Source organism: Lates calcarifer, linkage group LG7_1, assembly GCF_001640805.2.
Source record: "Lates calcarifer isolate ASB-BC8 linkage group LG7_1, TLL_Latcal_v3, whole genome shotgun sequence".
Classification (NCBI taxonomy): domain Eukaryota; kingdom Metazoa; phylum Chordata; class Actinopteri; family Centropomidae; genus Lates; species Lates calcarifer.
This window is the reverse complement of record NC_066839.1, coordinates 999,375-1,015,403: the sequence shown is the minus strand read 5'-3', so window position 1 is coordinate 1,015,403 and position 16,029 is coordinate 999,375. Positions and strand designations below refer to the sequence as shown.

The 16,029-nt window shown below is 42.2% G+C and overlaps 1 protein-coding gene across 11 annotated transcripts in view; it reads left to right on the top strand.

Moving 5' to 3' along the window:
• adgrg6 (adhesion G protein-coupled receptor G6) overlaps positions 1-16,029 on the top strand; it is a 79,475-nt gene that overhangs the window by 2,015 nt on the left and 61,431 nt on the right. For all 11 annotated transcript variants that reach the window (XM_018674603.2, XM_018674604.2, XM_051071604.1 and 8 more), the window contains exon 2: positions 6,439-6,518. In XM_018674603.2, the coding sequence (XP_018530119.1) occupies positions 6,439-6,518 (80 nt within the window). The remainder of the gene's footprint in view (positions 1-6,438; positions 6,519-16,029) is intronic.

The window sequence follows — 16,029 nt, the reverse complement described above, 5'->3', positions numbered from 1 at the left end:
TATAAGTGCTGCTTGGATTCTGTTCCCTGCCAATGTTCTTTTAATGAGCGCAGAGTTTACAGGACGTTGGCTGGATGGAGGTTCAGAGATCAGAGACGAGGGTTTGAGTTCTGCTGGTTCGGTCTACAAACACTCGTCCTCATGAAGCTGAAAAACAGGATCCAGAGCTGTCGACCACCTCTCCTGGTCGTCATCAGCACTTTAGTTAATGTCTCTTTGTGAACTTCTTGTCCGGTTTGTGACGGACTTATAACTGGTGAAGCGCTTAGATTCATCACCACTCTGTGTCTCCAGGATGTAGACAGGAACATGTTAGCCCTGACACTTTATAAGGTGCAGCTCCTCTGCCCTCTAGTGGTCAGTCATCAACGAATGCAGCTTTAAAGTTTCCTCTCGTCCTCGCTGCCACTGAATTTATTGTGTCAGTGTAAAATAAGAGGAGAAAGTGCAGACGACACGGAGACACTGAGGCGTCTTAACGCTCATTATTCTGCTCAGATGTTTTCTTGGAGGGGGGGGCAGTTTTATGTAAATACACTCATAATGTAATTCGCGAGAGAGCACAGATTTACAGCCGCATGTCTGACAGGACCTTGGCTGATATCAGACGGAGTGTGGAGCTCAGACCTCCACCAACGCTGGGAGATTCTTAAAATTGCAACTGTTGAGACACAGGGGTGCTGGTGGAAATTTAAAAGTCGCTGTACTTCGCCCTCCTCCCCCACATTAGATTAGAATAGAAAACAGGCTGTTTAGAAAACTAATTAGACATACCAGATGTGGAGATTACTCCACCACACCAACGCAGGGTAATGAATATGGATGACAACTTTAAATCATGAAGAGGCCAGATTAAGATCACTGAACTCAGATAAAAAGCTCCAAGAGCCAAAGAATTCATCACAGTCTTTTGAGGCATCGTACTCAGGATTAAACAAACTGTGGTACAAGTGTGTTGGCAGAAACGACAGCCATATTATTCAGGGAAGGATACGTAGGAGGAGGATGATTGACTTGTCTATTTGAGGTTGATATCAATATAGATATTAGAGTTTCAAAAATCTGCTAATTGGTTTCATGCATTTATAAACGACTGTAAACCTGTCTGGGATTTCATGCTGCTCATCGACGATTACACTGAGAGAGAGATAATTGTAAAGAGCTAATGACTTGGTCCAGTCTCATACAGGTCTGAGACGAGTCAGACTCTCATGATGTAGAGTGGTTCAGACTGTGGAGCAGTGGTCTTCCTCCTCCTTCAGGATGTTGTGGTACTGTTGATTGTACAGCTGATTCTGTAAAACCCAGGGTTTCATTCTGTGTGTGTTTTAGTTCTTTGTAAATGTGTGAACAGCTGCAGGATTCAGTATATGGCTAAGATCAGGCAGAAGTCATGGTGATGGCAGATAAAGTATGACTGAGGTATGGTATGTGTTGGGCAACTAAAGAGACAGATACACTTGCGTATGTTTAAACCAAATCGTACAACGTGGTCAGAACGTCTAAAGGTAAAAGTCTTTATGCAGAGGTAGTTGTTCTTTCTTGTTCTTTCTCAGCTCCACACAGTTGAACAGCCAACAGTGTGGGATGATATTTCTTTCCATTCGTCCGTCCATAAAGCTGTTTGTATCTTCGATGTCGCAGTAAAGCCTTGTGTCAGCAGTCTTCATGTTCTGGATGATTTCATCAGTTGACATTTAATTGAATCTACAGGATGAGTTGAGAGGCATTAAAGTTTCTCTTCTTTTAAAGATGGACATCACAGGATGTTTGAGAGCCACTGCTGTAAACCTCTGTGTCCCAGTTGTTTTTCTTCATGTTAAGGTGGATTTCTCCGTTGTAATGGTGTGAAAGCCTGAACCTAGCTGTGTGATCCAGGACTTCTGGCCCACAAAATGTCTGACTCGAGGCGGAGGGTTTGCAGGCTGCCGTCCAGCCCTCCAGACACATGAATCACTCTCTTTATGTGGTCGTGTCCGCGGCCTTGTTCGCTGACCTCGCTCTGCTTGTCATTCACTCCCATTTCCATACTGGAGATGGAGGCGGGAGGAGGGGAAACAAGGAAACAAGACGCATGACTTGACAAAGAAGCGAGTTTTCTTTAATGTCAGGAGCTGCATGAATTTGCAGTGCTGGACACCACAAAGCTGCACGATGAAATTAAATCGAGTTCTGTTCCCTCAGATTTAAATATTTATGATGCACCCAACTATCAGAGGGGATGGGTTCACGTCAAATGAAGAGAAAGTTTAAAAAAACAACAACTTTAAAACGACAACAACTTTAAATTAAAAGTTCAGTAAGTCTCCACCTTTCACTACTTTAGTTTCAGTGTAGCATGTGCTTAATAATTCATCAGTTTGATCAGGCAAAGACAGAGTAAATGTACAGCTGCTGCTTAAAGCTGTTCAAACACATTGTTCTGGAGACAAAGACAGAGGACTTTCTCTCTAAGGTTTTATGATTTTAAGATCAACCAGACAAACACTGAGAAAACTTTGATTTGTGAATGAAAGTCTCTGTGTTTTACTTCGGCTTCCACTTTGTCAGATCAACACTTGTCATAAAATCTGCTGGTGGATGGACTGAGGCCAGTGGACGCCACTGAGCATCAAATTACAGCTTATTTATGTGCATTAAACACAAAGTACATCCGAGGCTGATGGGATTTGTCAGTCACTACAGTTAATGAATGTCTGAACCGATATTAGTGGAAATCATCCAGTAACTGTGGATATATTTCAATCTGGACTGGGGTGGTGGACGAACTGAACAACATCACTGTGAGCATGGCTAAAAAAGTTAATTTGGAGAAGGTTTAGTGTCTCACAAGTAGTTCAAAAATATTGGCAGAACCAAAAGTGGTTAAAAAAAATTGAAAACCACCTTTCTGTTGAACAAATCAGTCAACAGACTGATCGTCTCAGCACTGCAGCAGTTAAAGTGCTGGATAAACTCAAGGAAAGAGAAAAATAGAAACCACCGGCTAAATGGAAGTCACTGATATTTTCAAAACATAATAAAAATTCATTAATTGCTCTCCAACCCTTTAAGCCCCATTTGTGTGTAATTTACAGTGTGGTACGACTTGATGCTGTAACTCTGAATCTAAAGGAGGAGGTGAGTTTCTGTTCTCACTCTGCTGACTCTGATTGCTGCCAGTCTGTTTTTACGGCTCTGACATTACACAGCTGTCAGTTCTCTGTGTTTTACAGTCTGTTGACAGCAGTGACAGCTAAATATGTTAAAGTCAACGCAGCCAACTAAACAACAGGGCCAACTAAAATACCAAATACAATGTTTAGATTTGGTTTGCCGTGGGTCTGAATGTTGGTGGTTTGGGTAGAAATCTGTCAAAGCAGACGAGATTGTACACGGATGATGTCATTTTCCCTGCTCAGAAATAACCTTATTTTCATGTTGTCTGGACAATGTGACCTCTGGCCCTTGGCCCTCTAACTGATGTCTGTGTTTTGTTGAAGCCACATCTGTTGTTACATCCACCAAAAATGTCAAAATGGAAATGCTACTGGAAATGCTACAAGTATCATACTTGCCTTTTTTCCCAGGCTAGTGTTGCTAAAAATGCATCAGACATCTCAATGTCCTCTGGACAGTCAGCTAAACCATTTTGTAATAATACCTTTATTTTTACAGCATTTGTGTACATAATTTTTCAAGAGAAGTAGAACTGTACAACTGTCTTGACTTGAGCATCAAAGTAAGATCAGTCAAACAGGATTCCCAAATTCCAGACAGGTTTAATGCTGATGGACAGACTGCCAGGGTTAATGCAGATCGGATGGTTGTAGTTGGGAAGGCTGAAGAATGTGATCTCTGATTTATTGTTGTGAATCTTCAGGTAACTGTTGGACATCTGTCAGAGCAGTTAATGAGAGCCCAGGCTGCTCTCATCGCAGGGTGTTTTGGGTTCATACAGTTGGGTGTCGTCAGCATAACAAGACTCAGAGTCGAGAGAGTCCACTCCGTGAGGCTGTGCTTTACAAAGTGATTTTAACAAAATACTAATGATAATGACAATGCTAGCATTCTAATGTTTGCCTTGTTCACCATCTTAGTTTAGCGTGTTAGCATACAAACATTTGCTAATCAGCTACAGAAGGACTTACGTGGCTAATGAGAATGTCGTTAGTTTTGCAGGTACCTCCCCAAAGCTCAGTCAAATTCATATTAAATCTCTGATATTAATATTGATATTGATATTAATATTGTCTCTAATAATTCACATTGACCTGTGGTGTCTGACTGTGTAACATTCAGGTAACTTTAACACCTGCAAATAATATGAAATGAGCTCTCAAACCAGACCACAGAGACCAGGCTGCTGACGCTCAGTGACTTTCACTTGTTTAGTTAAAAAATTTCAGAGTTGTTCTTTAAGTTCCTGCAGTTAAAGAGCTGGTCAGGGCCAAACAAGGACAGTGTTTTTATCACAGCCAAAGTGGGCCACATCTCCCCCTCATCTTTCACCACTGTTCATTTGAAAGTGTTTGTGCCAGGAGTTTTGTTCTTTGTGCACCTTGAGCCAAATCCTTTAGAAGTCGCCTTCGTGCCTCGTGTGGTCAGGACTTGTTTTTTCTTTCCTCTTTGAAAAGTGAGATAAAGTCAGATTTGTTTTTCTTCACCAAACTAATGTGAGCTGAAACGCCAAGAACAATAAACATGTTGGGGGGTTTCCTGCTCATGATGGTGAAGTCAGACCAACGCTGGTTTTTACAGGCTGATACAGACACTGTTTCTGACTGAGCCTGTCGACGGCTGATATTTTAAGATTATATTTGTTCTTAATATCTTTAAATTTTGGCATGTTTAGAAGAAAACAGTTTTCCACATTTTCTACCAAAATTGTAAAAAAAGAAGGTAAATCTATGACAAAACCCCAGATAAAAAATGTCTTCTGTATAAACACCAACTCACAGTTTCCTCCTCTTTTGAAGTTGTGTATATTTTTTTTGAAGAAATGAGTTTGTTTCCCCACAGGCTCGTATCTCTTCTGTTTTTAAGCTTCGCATCCTTTTGGTGGTGAACCATCATGAACTATAGATGACGGGCTTCCTCCACCTTTTGTTTTAATCTCTGGCGAGCAGATACGAGCGTCCTGACCTCACCTCCATCACAACAATAAGAGACGAGCTTTGGTGTCAGACAGCTGACAGCCAGTGTCGCACTCAGGTGTCAGGCTTTTGATAAAATGTGTGTGTGTGTGTGTGTGAGTGATAGATGTGCAGAATCCAAACAAACTGATGTGTGAATAAAATATGAAGCAGAGGTGGAGAAGAGTGTGACCCTGCTCCGCCTGCTGTGCTCAAGCATCAGACTTAAACTGAGGTGTGTTATTTAATGTCGCTTAAAGTGCAGGGACACTGTGAACAGTTACTGTCATTATTGATTAATGAGTTAAGATGATTTTTATGTTGAACTGATCTAATATTTCTTTTCTAACACGTCAGATTTCAGCTCAGGATCGAGTCTTCAAATGTCTCGTAAGACTAAATCTGAAACTGAAGCTGCAGCCTGTTTGACACAAACTTAAATTTGGCCACAACTCAAGAATGAATTTGTTTATTACGACAAGTTTTAACACAAATGTCAAAAAGGATAAAATGATGATTTTATACCACAAAGGTTATGACATTACAAAGGAACAGGAGGGGTTCCTTTGGCAGTAGTTAATACACAACGTATTAAACCAGAGCAGAAAACAGGTTAATAAAGATGGAGTCACTGTCGGTGGATCAGATGTTTTGGTGGAAAACAAACGTGTGGTCTGTGAACGTTTTACTGATCAACACATTTATGTTTTACCAAAATGTATAAATTAAAAACAAATGTTCAGGAAATCTAATCCTGTTGTTTCCTACTGGGTTAGTTGTGTATAAAGGTTGATTCCTGTGTGTTCCTGACTGTGTTAATGCCTTTAACAAGAGAACATACTGATGGAAACTTTAACAGTTTGATAATATTCCTTTTGGTACCAATCACAGAACAAATGCTACAAATACACAGATGTTTCCTGACTAATGACTGGTCTCATTAGCAGACTGACAGTCATGTGTTACCTTCTAACAGCATCATCGTTGCTTCATGGAGCAGTTTAATTGGCTGTTGAGGGGCTGTTATCCTCAGTGCTGCAGCAGCAAACACACACATTATGGAAGTGGAGGTGGAGCGCAGTGTGATCCCTGCTCACCTGTTTAATCAAATCAATTAGAAGCTTCCAGCATCAGGAAACTACAGTCAAACACCGGAGCTAAAAATACACTGTGTTCTCTGCTCGCTGAGGGGGCGGTGAGATTTGATCTGTTGTTCATGTTGATTTTTATGCTATGTCACACACTTGTTCTGAATATGAAAAGTCAGTCAGCTCAGACTGTTCTGTGCTGTTTGATTCACGTCCTCCTCCCTCTGTTTCCTCAGGGAGTCCAGTACAGGAGGAAGGTGGAGGCTCCGTCACATCGTCCCAGTCCTGCTGCTGTGGATGACTCTGCACAGACACGGTAGGATGCTGCCCCCCCCCCCACCACCATGTTTCATTTTCATTTGAAATGAACAGGAAATGGAGGCCGGGTGTAGTTAGTCTTTAACTGTTGAATCTGCAGAGATGAAACCTGAGTTGCTCTCACAGCTGTCAGAGAGTCGATACGTCAGGGCAGATCTTTATCACATCGACATCTTCAGCTTCATCACACGTGAAATGACTCAAAGAAACAAACTAACTGAAGCTTTCAGTGCTGAGACAGTCACAGCTAATTAAAGCAGAACTGAGTCGGACTTTAGACAGAAAGATGGAGACTTTAGAGGAGTTTAGTTTGTGATGAAACTGACTTCAGGATGTCTATGAGCCAATCAGCACCAGTCCTACTCTTCAACCAATCGATTGATCTGTGTGTTACCTCTGCTCTCTCTGGTTGCTTTAGCAGCCAAAATTAATCACGTTTAAATATTAATATTAAATCATTCAACGCTCAAAGCCTCAAGTGTTAAACTGCAGAAAGCCACAGCCCCTTTTTCCGACCGTGAGACAAGGAGGAAGTGTGAGGCACATTTTCATCTGTTAACCTGTCATTTTTAACACCAGGTGGTTTGTTGATTCAGATTCTTCAGTTAGGAACGAACAGAAATAAATTACACAAATTACGCATTTGAATCATTTTTTATTGCTGATGATTAATGAGTGCATTTAGAGTGGAACTCCACCGTTACAATAGTGTTTTTGTGTTTGGAATGTAATTGGGTTCTGACAGACAAAGTGAGGACAGTTTTAGAAAATGGGGACATTTTTAGAGTCTGGATGTTTTTGAAAAGCAAAGATATTTGTGGAGCGTGAGGACACGTCGTCCCGCCCTGTGTCGTCTTCTGCTCGTAATTATGACGACCAATCAGAGTTTTCACTTTGAACATAAGGGCTTTTGTTTGGAAACAGTGAACATTTTCATTTAATGGTATTTTTGAAAAGTTGGAACATTTTAAAAGTACTTTTCTTTTTTTTAAGTGGAGGCATTTTAAATGAAACCAGGACTTTTTAAGGATGTAAGGACGTTGTTTATTATATCCATATTTTGAATGTTCTTGGGAAAGTTGAGACATTTCTAGGAAGTGTAGGCATTTATTGGAAAGTGAGGACATTTTGTTAAAGTTTGAATTTTAAAAATAATTTTAAAAAGCAGGATATTTTTGAAAGTTTTAGAAAAAGATGACATTCACTTGTCAGTCCTGAGGAGCTGGACATGCAGGGACTCAGGAGTGTTGTATGTCAGTGAGGGTCCTCACAAGTGTTGTGTATGAATGTGTGTTTTGTGCGTGTGTGTGTGTGTCGGGTAGCACAAGGCGGGAAACAGGATGCACAACACACACTCTTCTCAGCTCCATTAATCATCATTAAACAGTCAGACAGACACACAAATGAAACGACAACCACACAGATCAGTCTCACTTTGTGTGAATATTTCCTACAACATAAACAGCTGTGAGAGCAACGAACCAAAAAAAACCAAACCTCAATGTCACAGGCTCGTCTGCAGCTCCGCGCTGTAAATGAATTATCAATCATTAAGTGTAATGATTTTAGTGTCCGTGGTGAATTTCATTTCAACAGACTCATTATCTGGAGGCGTTTAATCTTCCAATGTGAATGAGTGTTTTTCTTTATTTAAAGTGACCGTGAGGCTGCACAGGCTCCTGATAACAGAGCTCTGTTATTCTATATCTGAGGTCAGAAGAGTCTTTAATCACTAGATATTCAATTAAAAGTCATTTTCCACTTTATAGCAAAGTCATTTCACAGAATGAGTGGATGATATAAAATGATCTGAACGCAGTGCAGGACGTTTGTTAGACGCTTCATGCCTTTTTCCTTCATGACGTTTTTTTCATGTTTCCATGTTGTGTATTTTCTGCTGTCGGGTGAAAATGTTGCATTTCTTTCTTGAAGAGGAAGTTAAGGAATTTTTTTTTATTGTGGTTTTCTCATGAAAAATCCATTGGCAACATGAAAACCAGCTAAAAAGCCCTTTGTGTACTTTTCAAGACACATCTGAAAAGAAGCGTTCCTCAGAGATGCAGCGTTTTCATCTGACAGCTATGATTTATATGATTTCCATCTTTCATTCGTGTCTTTTCTTCTTCCCATGTTTCCACCTTCCATTCGCTTGTTTCCCTTTCGCTTCATCCCACTTTACTTTTCCTCATATTTTCCATCTCTGCGCCCGAGCACGCCTCGTTTTCTTCATGCTTCCATTAACGAAACCACTTGTCATGTTGCAGAAAAAGTCACAACTCTCAACACTTCATGAAACCTGCAGTCAGACATCATTTCCATCTGGTTTCTTCCTTTAATCATTAAGTGCTTTTATTTTGGAGCCACGCTGAAACATTCGCAGCTCATCGTAGGAATCGCTTCAGTTCATTCAGACGTTTCATCCTTTCACTGAGTCCGACCTGCGGGTCTCTGCTCACAGCTGTTTCTGGTTTAAAGAGAAGTCCTCAGATGTTGGTCAGTGGTGCAGAGGGCTTTTATTCTGAAGGTCTGACTGTGTTTCTGGGTCATAATGTCAGAATCATGATCACTGATCATCAGCTGATTGATCAATCACTGCTTTTTCGTTCTTTTCATCATCATCATTTATTCCTCTGTTCATGTGTGTCATTGACCTCGATCATCAGGATCATTCATTCAGTCCGTTTGTTTGATTGATCATTTGTCTGTTTATTGATTTGCAGTCGTTCATTTCATCCTTTGTTCATTTTTTAATCACTTGATCAGTTGTTTGTTTGTTTGTTTATTTGTTTGTGTTCAGTTTGTTTGGTCTTTCATATGTTGAGATGATCAGTTGTTGATGCAATTGATCTGCTCTTCTTCAGAGCTGAGACTTTAGGCACCGGTGTGTGTGTGTGTGTGTGTGTGTGTGTGTGTGTGTGTGTGTGTGTAGCAGGGTGGCAGACTGATGATGTCATGGCGGTGTCAGTGTGTCAGTGGGTCTGAAGGAAGTACAGAAAGTTTTGATTTAAATTAAACAGTTTGGTCTCACACACACACACACACACACACACTGATGTTTCATTAATCTGTATTTCGACGCTGACTGTCTCTCTGTATGTGGACACCCAAACGTTCCAGTCATATGCACCTTGTTCATAAAAGTGCTGCTCTAACGTCCTCCACTCGTCTGCTTCCACTCGTTCCACCAGACTTTGAACGTAGCAGCGTTAAACTTTCCTCGTGCACCGAGTGGACAGACAGTCCACGAGGGTGACGTACATTTCACATGCCTCTGTCTGAGGGGAGTAGAAAGGAGTAGAACAAGTTTCTGTTCATGTGTTCACAAAGGAACCGAGGCCTCAGCGAGCTCCAGCAGTGGTGTTCAAGTTCATCAGGTCAGGACTCTGTGGCCACAAGGAGCTGATGGTGTCCACATACTTTTGGCCACATACCGCGCTGTGTTTTCAGTTAATGGCTGTGAAAAGAGACGGAGGTGGAGAGAGTAGAGAGGGAAGAGAGAGACAGAAGGCAGAGAGAAATCTTGGCTGTCAGGATTTTCCACATTTCTGCCAACAACACTCGTTAAAGAGAAAAATTAAAACAGAGGAGAGAGAGAGAGAGAGAGAGAGAGAGAGAGAGAGAGAGAGAGAGAGAGAGAGGGACGAGGTAAAGAGGGAGAAAGAGAGGGAGTGTGTGTGTGTGTCTAATGTATTTTCCATACCCTACCAACAGCCTCAGGCCAAACCGAGCGGTTCACACACACTCGTAAAGTTCCCAGCAGTACTAAACCACAACACACACACACACACACACACACACACGGAGGTTGGTGGGTAAAATTTGTTTCTGGTGACAAGAACACGACCTGTGTGTGTGTGTGTGTGTGTGTGTGTGTGTGTGTGTGTGCTGCTGACCAGTAGATAAACTGAAGGTTTGACCAAGAAGCTGTAAATGTTTCAGAGCGATGAAGGACAAGAGAGAGAGAGAGAGAGAGAGAGAGAGAGAGACATAGAGTTTGACTGTGGTCTGAGCTCTTTTCCACTCTCTCTCTCCGATGGGATTTTGTTCGTCCATGTTGACGGACCACATGATGTGTCCAAAGTATGAATGAACCAAAGCTCATAACTGTGTGTCTGACGTCGTCATAGTGATGCAGTGCGACTGTTTGAGGAGCAGGTCTCCTTTATTATCCATACAGACACTCATATCTCCATCACTGCTTCTTAGTGACTGGTCATTAACTGAGTCTGAGCGGTTACAGAAAACTAAAGACTGACAGTCTGTTGACTGGATTTGTCTCAGAATCAGTTTCAGACCGCCACAGACGGACGCCATGTTTCGTTGGACCAGTACAGCTGTTTTCTCCTGTTGTCCCAAAACTGAACAAAACCTTGAACGTGACCTGATGTAACTGAAATATTGACATCAGTTTGTGACTAATGTCATTCTCAGTGAGCTGCAGTTATTGGTTCAGCTGAACTCTGACCATCACAGTAATGACATTCTTGTGGTAAATGTCTGATTAGTTGTGATTTGTTTTCTTGTTTTGGGCACGGCTCCGTCTGAGAGTGAATATCATCCACTACTGGGAACTATAACTCATAAGTTGTTGACACCAACTTTTCAACAAGCTGAATCTTAATTACAGCTGACTCCATGTAGACCAGGAGGAATTACTGCAAGCCTTAATTTTCCATATGTGGTTATTAATCGTCAGTGTAACGCAGCCGATATAACGTGAGAAAAAAGACCGGTGTGTCCTGATACGTCACTGCACTCTGTTTAAATGTCCAATACTGTGGATTAGACGACAGACAGAGAGAGACTGTGTGACACTGTTGTCATCAGCTAATGATTAAAATCTCATCTGCAGCGCCACATTTTCATGATGAAGTGACATTTAATTTGTGGTGGAATCAACAGAAACTGTCCCATCCTCCTCCCTAACGTCACTCCTCCTGAGAGAGGGTGAGAGACCTGCTGTAGACAGAGAGAGAGAGGGCAGAGGACGGTCTGTCCATACATATTTCATAACGTTATGTGGGTGTGTGCTGGAGCTTATCAGCCAGACTGTCCTCCTCCCTTCATCTCTCATTTTCTTGTCACCTTTGCCTTTTTTTTCCTTCAGTTTTCTTTTCCTGAGTTTTCTCCTCGTGTCCTCTTCCACTGCTCTTTAATCTTCAGTCCTGGTTCCTCTTCTCGTCTTTGGTCATCATCTCTCAGCAAACCCTCGGCCCACTTGTGGTTGGACTCTCTCTTCGTGAACGTCTTTCAGCTTTCATCTAGGACAATATGTATCAGAGCTTTAGCTCATTCCCTCTCCTTTTATTTTCCTCTCAGTCCTTTTCTTTTCTCTGCTGCCTGCTCACCTCCTCTCTCTTCTCTTCCCCTTGATCAATCCTCTCCTCCTCTCTTCAGTCTTTCACCTCCTCCTCCCTTGGATGCCACTCTCAATTATCTCCTAGTGAAAGACAGGAGGATGAGGAGAGGGAGGAGTACGAACACCTGGGAGCGTGAGTCAGCGTTCACCTGGAGAGAGACAGAGAGAGGGAGAATTCAGTTCCTCCCTCTGGTTCACTCAGTAACAAACTCTGCACACCACTATGTTTTAACCTGAGATTCCTCTGCAGTGTTGTGTTCAGGGTGAAGGCAGGTTCTGTCTTTTTCCTCCCAACAGAGAGGGTGAGAGTGTGGGTGAGACAGAGGGTGATGCTGCAGCCAGAGGTGTTGTTGTAATTTGGTAAGATGCTCGTGTCCAGAGGGAGACCGACGGATGGTTCCAGGTTAACTGAAATGAGATGATTGATGAACCACCTCTCTACGTTGAACTGTGCTCTGTGTTCCTGTGGGTCAGCGTCATTGATCACGCTGACATGCTTGTGTTTTTGTTGGGACGTACACGCCTGAAGCTCATTTACATTCCTGACGCTCGCCCTGTCAGATCACTGAAGAGTGTCTGACGTCAGAATCAGGGAAAGTTCGATCCGATATTGGGGACTTTCCTCGAACACGTCTGTCTTCAGGCGTTGTTGGAGGACAGGTTGTCTGAACTAGTTTTGAGCTGTTATTGGGTTTATGTTGTGGAGTCTGATCCTGCTGAGTCGTGTTATCCAGATGAAACCTGTTATCCTGATACTGAAACGATGGAGTAAAAACCTGTGGCTAACTGAGCATTTATCAGAGTTGTATATTGTGTCTCTGGAGAGAAAATCCCTGAAGAAACTGTTTCAGTTTGTTAAGAAAACCTTCAAAGAGCTCTTTGAGGTTTTGTCTCGTTTGTAATTTGAAGATCCTTTACCAGCTCCTTAAAGTTGGTTTAATATTCACAAAGCGTCTGATTTCTTTGTGCTGCAGACAGACATCGACCACAGAGACATTCCTACACTTCATCATCAGGCTGCTGCACCTTGATTTGGTAGAAGTCAGTGTACACAGCGTGTGGATAACGCTGTATTCAGCTGGTAGAGAGGAGGGAGGGAAAGCAAAGGAAGGGATCAAGAAAGAGAGCAGCAGAGAAACAATAAAAGGGCTGAAGGAGAAAGAGGAATGAATGAGGGAGGAGAGAGGAATGCAAGTAAAAGAATGTGAGAGAAACGCTAGAAAGGACGGAGAGTTGAAAACAGAGAAGGGCAGGTTGATGGAAGCTGACTAATCTACAGGATTAGTGTCTGAAAGAGGCAGAGAGGGTATTTTTAGTATCTTTGTGTTGCTGAAGAATATCAGGTAAAGTATCACCGAGCTCCTTGACCCACAGCTGAAATACCAGCAGCACACTGAGAGCTGCTCGGTGCCGGATGGAGAAGAAGGACAAAGTTCAAGTATTTTAAAAACCTTTTTTATGATTCCCTCTCGTGTCTTCTGTCCTGGTGATAGACTTCCTCATTTCAGGGTCACATGAACGATTTCTTTCACACTCTGTTAGAACGTTTGACCTTTGCATCTTTAAAGGTTTGCTGAATATAATCCCACTGTTGGACTAATTGTGAGTTTCTCCTGATAAGAGGGCTCCTAACTTCCATGAAAGCCAGTGTGAAATTTGAATATCAGACTGTACTGATGTTAGTTCTCAACAGTAAAACGGGAAATGAGGAACTTCTTAGAAATGTATCAGATATGAAAAAAGACAGATCCTAAAATAAGTGTCTGTACAGGAACAGAAACACTGATTGGTTCTCTATGTTGAATGATCCAAGTGAAGATGTTCAAACTGTCAAAGAGAGACTGGGATGGTTTTACTGGAAATATATTTTACTCTCATTATTCTGAAGTTGTGATCTTGTCTCTGCACAGTTTTAGAAAGATTTCAGTTGTGAGAACAACTTAATTAATCTTTTTAAGACCATCTAACTGAGCTCTTTGTGCCTCACAGCGGTGGATTGTGAAGCAGAGCGATGATGAAGATGAGCTCTGAGACAGTCGTGCATTTATTCTCTTTACCAGCTCATTCTGTTCAGGGTTACAGAAGGGCTGAATCTGCAGCCTCAGCAGGCTCTGGGTAGAGTTGGGTAAGACGTGTGAGTGTTCATGTCATTGCACAACTCGAGACGACTGTATGACTGCTGAGTTCATGTGAGGGTGTGGTTGTGGATGTTTGGATCACAGCTTCAGCCTCAGTTTGAGAATCATTATGCTCCTAATATACGATTCTGAACCTCATCATTTTCTGTCCAGTGCTAAGGTCAAGACGTCCAGGTGGTAGTTGGGTGTGTCGCATGTCTCACTTTCTTGTGGGAGACCAGTCTGTGTAACATCTCAGACTATTTTTTTTTCTGTTAAACCTGAGCTGTACTGACCCTAACCTTACCACAGCGGTTATAGGAAAGGTTTCAGAACAGTCTGACTGATGTTCTTGCCTGACAATAAGATGGAAACCCACCAAGCCAGGTCGGACTCTGCTGTAAATCTGCCTTGAAGGATCGTATCCACACTCCTCTACACCCTGACTGCCTCTTTTTAAAAAAGCCACGGTGCCAGAACTGCAGCAGAGCCAGCCTCCTGTCTCCCACGTCAGCTGGAAAACAAAAGGCTTTTATTTTGGCGTCTCAGTCAGACGGGTAAATGAACAGCAGTTTGGGTTGTCGTCCGGCGCTGCCTCTGACAGAGCAGTGTACCCACATGTCGGGGTTCTCGTCTGGGATGGTTTCAATGTTCTGTGTGGGAACTGCTGCAGGAAACAAACTTATTCATTTCATCAGCGTTTTCAGCCTCAGACGCAGCAGCAGCTGGCTCATCCCAACATTTCATCACTCACTTCTTTTCATTTTAGCAGCTGTCCTGTTGAATAGGGGCTATAGAGAGAGGGTGACGGACTAAATGTAGAACCAGAGAGGAGCTGTGTTTGCTCGATGTCTGGTGGCGATCTTCATGTGTAACTGTAGAAGTGCAGCTAAGTAGATGCACAGCTTTCCAAAAACACCAGGCCATTACATCATTATAAACCTCAGTCAGCCAAACAGTGTTGGACCGGATAAGCAAGTCCTTTCTCTTCTTTGTCAAACTCCTTCACCCTGTTTGAATTGGTCCATATTTTTAAAAAGATGGATGAAAGTACTGAGCAGCTTCTCCAGTCCTCAGTGAACGTTTCAAACACTTTTCAGCTCGTCAGCACTTGACAAGGATCTTTATTGTTCCCTTTCTCATTTGTACATTTTATAAAACCCTTTGTTTTCTCCCTTTTATAAACCAGAAGTAATGAATGCACTAACCTATGGCAAATACTCTGAATATAAAGTCCACTTGTGTTCCCACACCTGAAGCTTTGGACTGTTCCCCATGACCTTGTTCAGCCAAAGGAACATCGAGGATTTAGTGTGAAATTTAAAAGATTTATGTCAGATTCAGGATGTGTACCATGATGTTAGGCATGTGAGAGGAAGCTGTGAGATTTCTGAGGAAATCAGTCCAAAGAGAAGAGAACGAGATGAGCTCGTTCACAACTTCAGATACTAAGAGGCAGGAAGTCTGTTGTTTCTCATGAGCCTGAAGCTTAGTGGCATGTTTGTGATGATTTATCTGAGGTTCAATTAGACAGTTACTCTCTCATGTGCTGCCACATGACAGCAGTCCATTCATCATTCCTTCTTTCCTCTCCAGTTCCTGGTATCGTGTTAAATTTTTTTTTAGAGAATTGGGAGAATGCTGACGGCAGTGATCTGCTTTTTCCTACATTTAGTTTGAAGTTGTTTTGTTATTGAGTGTGGCAGAAAACAGCTCTGTGTGTCTTCATGTCTATAGGAGTCTACAGTATCTGTGCAGAACAACATCATTGGTGAATAATACGTTCCCCGCTACAGCAGCTCCTGTGTTCTGCTCTGTTAAATCCCTGTTTTTGTCAATGGAGTCTGGTAGAGATATATAGAGATGTTTCTGGTTAAACTAAAAGGATCTTCCTCTTTAATAAAAAGCTCTGTCTCTGTAGGAATCCTATCATCATGCTGTCAGACACTGAGAAGAACAATCTGAGTCTGTCAGAGACAAAACAAGAACTTTAGTGGACGGACTTTGACGTGGACGATCGTCCGTTGGATTAT